Source organism: Amphiura filiformis, chromosome 19 (assembly GCF_039555335.1).
Source record: "Amphiura filiformis chromosome 19, Afil_fr2py, whole genome shotgun sequence".
NCBI classification, from domain to species: Eukaryota; Metazoa; Echinodermata; class Ophiuroidea; order Amphilepidida; family Amphiuridae; genus Amphiura; species Amphiura filiformis.
Genome location: NC_092646.1, coordinates 28329192 through 28339820, shown reverse-complemented (window position 1 = coordinate 28339820; position 10629 = coordinate 28329192). Strand labels below are relative to the sequence as shown.

The 10629-nt window shown below is 34.7% G+C and overlaps 1 protein-coding gene across 1 annotated transcript in view; it reads left to right on the top strand.

The window, feature by feature from the left end:
• The first annotated feature begins 440 nt into the window (after positions 1-440).
• Positions 441-10629, top strand: part of LOC140141136 (tubulin alpha-1 chain-like) — a 42591-nt gene continuing 32402 nt past the window's right edge. Inside the window, exon 1 of the mRNA XM_072162933.1 lies at positions 441-623. Within this exon, the coding sequence (XP_072019034.1) occupies positions 621-623 (3 nt within the window). The 5' untranslated portion in view covers positions 441-620. The remainder of the gene's footprint in view (positions 624-10629) is intronic.

Genomic DNA, 10629 nt, shown 5'->3' with positions numbered 1-10629 from the left:
ATGAAAACACCAGATATTTGCACACAATTCCAATGCAAGGTATGACCCGCCTGTACCACATGCGTACAAAAGCCAGACATACAAGGTCAGAAACCCCACTGGGTTGTGGGAATGTCTTTAAACATCCTCTGGGGTGAGACCTAGCCCAGCGTTAAGAAAAATATCCTTCCTGCTTCCCCGCAGAATGATGACAACACTATAGCATTAACTCACACATACCTTTCACTATAAAGAGTCCCCGATTTTCACAAATCTTCATACAAAATATTGCTCTATTTTAAGAACCACTGAACCAATACTAGGCAAGTTTATACTCATTTTAATGCAGTTTTCATGCAAATTACAAATATGTTCATTAATATTTAAATTTTAAAAATTTAAAAATTTTATTGAAAAAAAAGAGGGAATAAGACGGTGATTCTCGCTATACGCAGATACAGGGTTTACACAAGGAACATTTACAAGTGTACTGTGTACGGGAAGCGAGGAGGCCAGTTACGCAGGGACAACCAGCCAAGTGGTTCATCACACCAACCGGCAGGGAAAACTAGTCGTAGACCTCACTTCATTATTACTAAAATTCTTCATTTTTTCATCAGATTTGACAATATATTGCAAAAATGGTGAGTGTTTTTTGTTTTTGTTTTGAAATAAAAAGCATGTTTTGTGATGTTTTGTTAAGATGTTGGTTGAAGTACGGATGTGCTGTTTGGAGCGAGCGACAAGTGCATATGGGTATACGCGTTCGCCTTAGTCTAATATTTAAGGGCGTGGTATTATGGCTATTAGATTATCTTCATTTTTCTTAATTGAAATATTTGACTAAAGTATATATATATCAAAATCACTATCAATGCATGCTGAAAATATTAATCCATTTTGTCAAAAATTCGGGTTAAAGAGTAAAATTACAAAAATATTTTTAAAATACAAGGGTTACGATGTCATGGCGTATAAGATGCAAAAAATATAGATTGACAAACTCGTTTTGCAATATATGTGAACAGGCTATTTTGCATTATAAATTTACCTTGCAGATTAAAAATTATGCTTTTATAATAATATCAAAAACAATTCCGTTCATGACAACAAAAAGGTGTGAGGAATTAAAATGTAGATTTGCGACGCCGGTGACAGCTGTCCCTGAAGGAGTTTACGAGAATACACGTGTTTACATCCCGTCGGGGAAATCTAAGGGGTGTGTGCTTAAGGGCTGGGGTATGAACGTTTGGACAGTATTTATTGTGGGACATTAGAGCACATCAGACATATCGAATTGCATTCTGAATACGAAGAATGTCATTCTGATATCAAATAATTTTGATTTTTTGAAATTCGCAATTTAATACACATTTTATGGCAAATCATTAAAAATTGATATTTTGATATTTAACAGTACTTGAAGTAAACTTTATAAATCTGATTATTTATACTTAAAGTGTATGTAGGTGGGATGAAAAGCCGACGATCAATTGAAAATTTTGACCTTTCGTATTGAAGATATGGATTTTTTTTCCCAAAACACCAAAAAAAATTAGGTCTTTTTGGGATAAAAATCCATATCTTCAATATGAAAGGTCAAAATTGTCAATTGACCGTCGGCTTTTCCTCCCTGCTACATACACTTTAAGAATATATCATTAGATTTATATAATTTACTTCGAGGACTGTTATATATCAAAAATTTGAAAAATATCAAATTTTTATAATTTGTCATAAAATTTGTATTATATTGTGATTTTAAAAAATGAAAATTATTTGATATCAGAAAGACATGCTTCGTATTCAGAATGCAATTCGATAGGTCTGAGGTGCTCTCATGTCCCACAAAAAATACTGTCGAAACGCAATAAACGCTCATTTTGGATCCCTTAAGCAAAATGAGGCAAAAGTCGGGGAAATTAGATTCTGAGAAATGTTCAGAAAATCGTCGATTTATTTCTTGTTTTAGTGTTTCCCTAGATTTGTTTTGAGCAGCTCGAAGTTATCACGTCTCAAAGAACAATATGTGGTAATTTGACGGGGTTTCCCGTTTATTGCAACATGTATGAGTAAAAAGAAAAACAGAAAATAAAATATTTTTCCCGACAAGAGACCTTTTTTTTATCACGTCACCTTTATATATACGGATTTAGAGCTAATATTAGTAGTAGTATAGGGGATTGTATAGCCTACTTGTACATGGCTGAGATTTAGTTAAACAAAAAAATTAACAACTGAATGATTTGAAATATGTTTTAAAATATCTATCACATGATATCTTCATAATGGGTAACATACGATTTAAAGTCATTCGTGTTATGTATGTATATGCATAATTAAATCATGACATTTAAAATATTCCTAAGTATATAGAATTATGAATACATACTAAATTCGCCGTCCAACAAAATGCTAAAAGAACATTTAGTACAAAATGTGGAGAGAGATTGTGATAGAAGGGAGAAAGAGAGGAGGAGACGAATGGGTGGGGAGAGCAGAGAGAGATGGAGAGGGGGAGGCGAGAAGAGGAGATAGAGAGACATTTTTATTGTTTTTCATGAATAGTGTGAATTATACTTTCGTGAGCTATCTATATTACTGAAAATAGCAAAATGAATCAAATCAAATACGAAGATAACATTGATTTCTTCTTGAACTATCTACTGAAGATAGCATAATTAATCATAGGAAGAAGAGAGAGAAAGGGAAAGACGAGAGGCAGCTATAAAGGGAGGGCAGAGGAGAGAAATATAGAGAGAGGGGAGAGGGGAGAGGGGGAAAGAAAGACAGGGGAGGGAGTGACACTTGTTTTATTGTTTCTCATGAATAGTGTGAATTACATACTTAAGTGTGCTATCTCCTGAAGATAGCAAAATAAAATCAAACACATGTTTCTGTTTCTCACGAAGATATAGCATTGATTTCTTCTTGAGCTATCTACTGAAGACAGCATTAATAACATATCAAAAGTACGTTTTTTATTTGTCTCCTTTAGCTATCTACTGAAGATAGCATAAAGTTATTGAAAGAAAATCAAACATGTTTATTTTATTTCATATCGATGTAACATTTAATTCGTGAGAGCAGGTGTGCGATCAACTGAAAATAACATTATTCCAAGATGCCAACAAATTATAAGCCCTGTGATTTACTTAGATGAGTCATTCAAAATATGTTGACAACATGCTAAAATCGCTTCAGATACAGAAGTGTGAATGAGTGACTCTATTTAAAATCTATGTGGGAGATTAATGTCATATCTTCCATAGGGGGTGTTTCATATGGATTTCAACCCTTACATCATCACACTACAGACCCTACCGTCTGTTATCACACGTGCACTCCCCCCAGTTATCGATCATCAATAAATTGTCCAAAATGGTATATTTCTTTAGAACGCTATTTTTCTGTCAACCTGTCTTTTGTCTGACTGTCTGTCAGTTTGTGTCTGTCTGGGTGTCTATCATTCTGTCTGTGTGTAGGGGTGTATGTGTGTATGTTATACTGTCAGTATGTCTTTTGCGTCTGTCTGTCGTTGTGTCTATCTTTATGTGTGTCTATACATGATTTTATTAAAGCAACTATATAATTTGCATCTCAAACACTAGAGTAAATAGGAATTTAAAAGATAATATTTGTTACAACTGCCATTATCAAAAGATAGTAGTATAATAGAATGGTCTATTTTTAAATCCTTCCAAAAATATAAGGATGTTATCATAATTAAAACATTTACAGTAACAGTTTATCTAACTCGGTTTATGCACCTGTCATGCACTGTATGTTTCGGCTCTATTTCCACAGAAGTACAATGATAACCTTTTTGCTATCTACAGTAGATAGCACTATCCCAACAATGCCGGAAAGATCATGAATACGTTGCAAAATATTTTGGGCGAACTGTCAAAATATTTTGGGCGAACTGTCAATAGTTAAATAGTTTGCATCACGTTTTCAAAAAGTTTTTATGAATGTTATTAAAACATTTTTATACCCTTTATATACTAGTAACCCGATATTTAAACCTTTTTTTGTAAAACGTTGTGTGTTTGCTGGGTAGGCATCAGTCGACACAATTTATATATATATATGCTTGCTATCATCAGTAGATACCTACTTACTATATCATCGGTATTTCAAGTGTCATTATGCATATTGAGATGAGATTTGGAAATGAATATAATAAGCCGGACACATTTACAACAGGATTCGCATATTGAAACAGTGATTCAGATGAGGTTACGTGTGATGATTCAAACCTTTTTATCAACATAATTATGCACACACGAATCACCACTCGTTTTGCTATCATACGCTAATTACTAGACGGTCGATTTGTTAACTCTATATCAGGGAACAAACCGAAAGTTCAATGTAAGATAGGTAATAAATTAATAAAAACATATTCAAATTAAAATTGCGAAGAAATCATTTTTCCTTTTTTTTTACAGTGAAACTATTGAATAGCGAAATGGTACAACGTTATCATGGTTATATTCTTAACCCCCTGAGCACTGCCTGCCGATCTAACATTGCCTCTGATTGGTCAATTACATGATATTTTCACTTACCGTAAATCACCAATCAGAATGGAGCTTTGCAAATATCTCACCCTATTTTTTGCGTGGTGAAATTATTCTAACAGTGTTGCTGATTTGGCCAATTGATAATGAAAACTTCTTCTTGGCCAATCGGCAGGTATTTCTCATGGATTTATTTCACCATCTCAGAAGCATTTCTTCCGATAGTGGTATGTATCGTCTGAGACAATAACCTTGCACTATAGACTACAATGGCCTCTTCCCAATGGCATAGTTCAATAACCTCAATTAAACACTCATAGTGCAAAATTTTACCTCAAAATTTGCAGAGTGTGAGTTTTTGTACCTAAATTTTCAAAGGTCATTCAATGAATGTACAAATGTATTGGGGTTAAAGAACTGTGTCCTGATGAATGAGAATGTTTTGGATAATGTAATGGTCACGCGTGAATCATCAGCCTCAGACCCTGAAAGGCATCAATAGATCCAACACTTCCGATGGGTGTGAATTTTATTTACCATTTACCTGCTCCCATCAAATTTGCATTATTCATTGACTCTGTCATCACAAGTAAAAACCACTAATTATAGTGCATCGCTTTCATCGTCGATCTTATATTAGTACAATATAAATCGTTGAATATTAAACACGGACAGAATAAACCGGATAATGAATATGGTCCCCGTTTATTCAGAAAACATAATTCAAGAAATATTCATTGACTATACGAGTTTTAAAATGTAAATTTATGCACAAGTTGGAAAATCAACACTCTAACTAACTTTAGTATTGGTAGATAATCATGCTTTCCGAATAATGGTGATAATCTTGTCTTATATTAAGCAATATCTTGCGGTTCATTCGTTTATCATGGACGGAGCTTGCAATCCCCCACACAGTGCGTAGCGTCATAGGCGAACGGGGGGCACGTGCCCCCAATCGATTTGAAAATTCAGAAAATCCCATAAGAAAATTGCCGAAAAATGGCTTGTGCACAAATTTTTGGACGCCTGATAACACCTTTTTAGACACTTTTTTTTGTAACAGTTCTTGAACACTATATATATGTTCCACTATCGAACACTGGCAAATATGAACGGCAGTGTTCAAGGCGGTGTTCCAAATATGTTCTAGGTTTGAACATCCAGTGTTCAATAGTGGAACAAACCTAGAACACTGTGATGAATTTTATCCCACAAAGACCTTTTTTTTAGTGTTTTGGGAAAAATCCATATCTTCAATACAAAAGGTCAAAATTTTCAATTGATCATTTCATCCCAGCTACATATACACTTTAAGCTAAAGTACATTATCATTAGACTCAGAAAGTTTACTTCGAGGACTGTTAAATATCAAAAATATCAATTTTGAATCATTTGCCATAAAATGTGTATCATATCGCGAATTTAAACAAGATCTAACTTATTCTTTGTATTCAGAATTCAATTCGATATGTCTGATGTGCTCTAATGTCCCACAAAAAATACTGTCCAAACGTTCATACGCCAGCCCTTATATTCAAGTTCATTTGATCATATGTTTTTTTTCCAATTCACCACAAGGACTAAGTAAACCAACGTGAATGAATATTGAGTGAATGGATGGATGACAGTTAATCAAAAGTGATGAAAAATATCCGGTCATTAACCTTTAATGAGTTCTCCGGGGTCGCTTTCTATTCCTGAGTTTTATCTTTAGAATGATATCTGTAATTGTATTCCCTAACACTTTTTGACACTGTATACCAGTACCGTATACTTCGTGGGGAAATATCCCGGGAAATATGCATCTTTGGGCTTCATGAACTAATTAAAAGGGCATTTCGTGATCCACAGCCTCATCCCCCCACTTTTCTCAAAAAAGTTTAGATTTTTATATCACTGGAAACCTCTGGCTACATAATGTTTATGTACAAAATATGACTTCCAGATTAATTCGTTTAGCAAAGATATCGTGAAATTTGAATTTCGTTCTGGTGCACCAGAACGAAATTACAACGCATTGTCTATGGAGCAGTGTAATACACATAATCATGCATAACTCGCGAACGCAAAATCGGAATCAACTGAAATTTTGGGAATAGGTTTTTTTCATAAATAAAAAAAGAAAAATGACATAAATAGAGGATGCTAGGATCACGAAATACTCCTTTAAGTAAATTCAGAAGTGGATGTGTTTTACGTTACCATAGTCTAGTCGCTTGAATTAATTAAATATGTATATATGGGTATTATTGTTTTATTATGATTACGTAAAACGAGAAGATTTCCAAAATTATTTTTAAATGAATCAATACATGACTAAAATTCAACCTTTAATAGTATTTTTACATGTATATTTATTTATGCATTGCCCAAATGTATTTTACAACTATACACCCTCTGTACACACTGCAAACATATTTTGCGTTCAAGCTAAAAATAAATCTAATCAAATTCAAACTAATATTGTCGCTTTTATAAAAGCAAATATGTTGTCAAACTTAGTCGCCTCACTTATTCTCTATGACATTTAAGTAACCACTCTCGACCAAAATTTTACAGTTCATTCTGTATTATATACGTATAACATTATAGACATTTGCACTCTTAGAATGATAATGTATGAGTCATCGCACATCTTAAGCTATTTCGAGACATTTGCGGTGAATATATTTTGTAACTGGCATGACATGGACATTTCCATCCGACAGTTAAGGCATGGGGCCTACTCAAAGGAAAGAATAAAATGACAAAGCCTTTTGAACAGGTCAATTGTGTGCATTGGTTGAAGTCATATTTTTGAAGTCACTTCGGCAAATCATCTCTGGGAGACGTGAGATTATTATCAGCATCTCTCAATGTGCAACATCTCCCGAGGCGGGAAACAGACGCTGTCTATACCGAACATAACAAGTTGGTCACAACTTATAGAAAGGTTCTAAGTAGAACCTAAAATGTCCTATATAGAGCTGACCTGTATGTAAACCTTATAATTATTGTTTTACGAAGCACCAAACATGGTTCTGGAAACGCCAGAAAGAACCATTTTAGGGTTCTTTCAATTTCATAGAACCATTTTCTCTTAAGCTGTTCTGTATGTAGAACTCCCCTTTTCTAATAGGAACATTGTTATCCTAGACATACTATAGGCACCCTTAAAGGGAATTTCATAGCAATTTTAATATATGTTTATTATAATGTCACCATACTTATAGCTGCAAAGTGCGTTGGCAATTCGATGCATTTTAAAGAGTGGACATATAGCTCATATCAATTCACATATAAACTCTGCAGGTTGGCAAGAAGGGAATGAAATAAATATTTCAAAAAGTCCGTAAGGTTTAAACATGTTTTTCATCGTCTATAGTTGGGATGCTTTTGTCGACGCGATGCACAATTATGTGTATACCACCTGTTGAGCATACTGAATATAAAGCTGTGCGTTTTCATCGCAAGACTCCACTCGGCTTTTTTTCAACAGCGTTAAAAAATATCATAATCTCAGAAATCGAAATGTCTGATTTATGTTATATTTTAATTGTGCTTATAGTTTGGAAATTCCAGTAATCAAAGGTTTCAACAATAAGAACGTTACAAATTCTGTAGATAGTATCAGCATTCTTGTTTTATAAGCGTGATTTTAAGTATCGTCAAAAGCGAATGCTGTCTTCAGTAGATAGCGCATATAATTAGTGTTATCTTGGGTATGGCGTATGCTTTCTTCAGTAGATACCGGTATATCACGGACATAATAGAGATATTCTGGATGTTAAACAAAAAATGAGCGATTTCTACAGTAGATAGCACTGACATAATAGCGTTATCATGGTTATTTGACATCACTAAGAGAATGCAGCTATCTTCAGTAGATAGCACCGACACATAGGCCTACATAATCACGTTATACATTGAGTAGTATTACCAACAGCAAATGTTTTCTTCAGTAGATAGTACCATAGGCTAAGGAACCGGGGGGCTTGCGTGGGCTCAGCCCCTCTATTATTTTGGCCTGGGGCTCGCCCCCAATAATTCCAGATGAAGTAAAAAAAGCGATCAGATACCGGGAAAAACGGGTGTTTTTGACCTAGTTTTTACAATATTTCCTGACACCGACGGGGGAACCCCCTCGGGCACCCCCATGGGTCACCAAAATTGTTTGTTTCGTTAGCCCCCAAATATTGAAAATCTTCCTAAGCTAATGAGTACCGACATGTTATTGTTATATTCATGATATTGGGTATTACCAAAGAAGAAAGCTATCTTGTAAATACATGTATGTACCGCCATAATAGCGTTATTTTGGGTATCCCGAAAGGCGAATGCTGTCTTCAGTATAGATAGTACTAACATAATAGTGTTATAGTGGGTATATCACCAAAGGCAAATACTGCCTCAATTTTGTACCGACATAAAAGCATTATTTTGGGTATTACCGAAGACGAATGCTGTCTTCAGTAGACAGCAGCATCATGATAGTGTTATTTTGGATATTACTACAAGCGGATATATCCGCTTATATCAGCATATATGCTGTCTTCAGAAGATACTGCCAAAATGATAGTATTGTCTTGTATGTAACCAATAGTTGACGCTTTCTTCAGTAGATAGCATCAACATAATAGAGTTATTTTGTGTATCTGTCTTCAGTAGGTAGGGCTAACATAATTAGCGTTATTTTGGACATCACGGAAAGCGAGTGCTGTCTTAAAAAGATAGTGCCAACATTGTATAGTGTTATCTTTTATATGACCAAAGGTTTATGCTTTCTTCAGTTGATCGACATAATAGAGTTATTTTGTGCATTAGGAAAAGCGAATGCTGTCTTCAGTAGGTAAAGCTAACATAATAGCGTTATATTGTGTATCACCAAAATGACGAAAAGCGAATGCTATCTTCAGTAGACAGCAGCATCATGATATAGTGTTATTTTGGATATTACTACAAGTGAGTGCTGTCTTCAGAAGATAGTGCCAAAATGATACTATTATCTTTTATATGACTATAACGTTAACGTTCATGCTTTTCTTCAGTAGAGAGCATCAACATAATAGAGTTATTTTGTGCATTAGCAAAAGCGAATGCTGTCTTCAATAGGACTAACATTAGCGTTACTTTGGATATCACGAAAAGCGAATGCTGTCTTAGATTGGGCCAACAAAGTAGCGTAATTTATAATTATCTTGTTATTAAAAATCGGGGCCGTTGTATGTTTTAGTTTTTAAATATATAGTTGCATTTCACAAATATATTCGCAATAACTAATTTGACAAGCTCTTGCTATTCAAAATACAACATTGATAGCAATTACTATGACGCGAACAGAAAATAAAATAATTACATCTTTTCCAAGTCAATGACTCCATGATGAACAGTCTTGAATGACGTAATGTAATCTCGAATGTATCTTTCTACATCAAAATGAATCTTTGCCTCATAATCACATAATTAGACTAGCTAGCGCAAGAAGGTCTAATCTGTAATAGCTGCCACATGTCATATGTCTATACAGTAGGCCTATATAGAATGCAGAGATTGGCAAATATCTTTAGGGCAGCTTTTTGCGATAGGGTCTTCTTGCTCTCTAACCCTTTGGAAATACCAATCTCAAAATGGAAACAAAATCAATTAAGACTTTACTTCATCTCTCACAAAATGGACTATTTCAGTTGAAATCCATACACCCCCTATGGAAGATATGACCTTGTCTTCCACACAGGGAGTGTGAATTTCAAATGGAGTCGCCCCATTCAGTGTCGTCTGCTCCAAAATGGGCTATTCTAGTTGAAATCCATACACCCCATATGGAAGACATCACCTTAATCTTTCACACAGGGAGTGTGAATTTCAAATGGGGTTACCTGGATGGGTGGCTCCATATGAAATCTACACCCCCTGTGTGGGAGATTAAGGTCATGCCTTCCATAGGGGGTGTGTGGATTACAACTGGAACAGCCAACAAACCCCATGGGTCCTTTATGTGCTGAAATAGACATAGAAGAATGTTCTCATATTGATTTTTAGATACGTAATATGAGCGGTAATACACTTTTATACATGCATGATGGGCGAATAGATAATTTTTCAGCAAAATATTTTGTTGCGATCAATTTGTGACAGATTATAG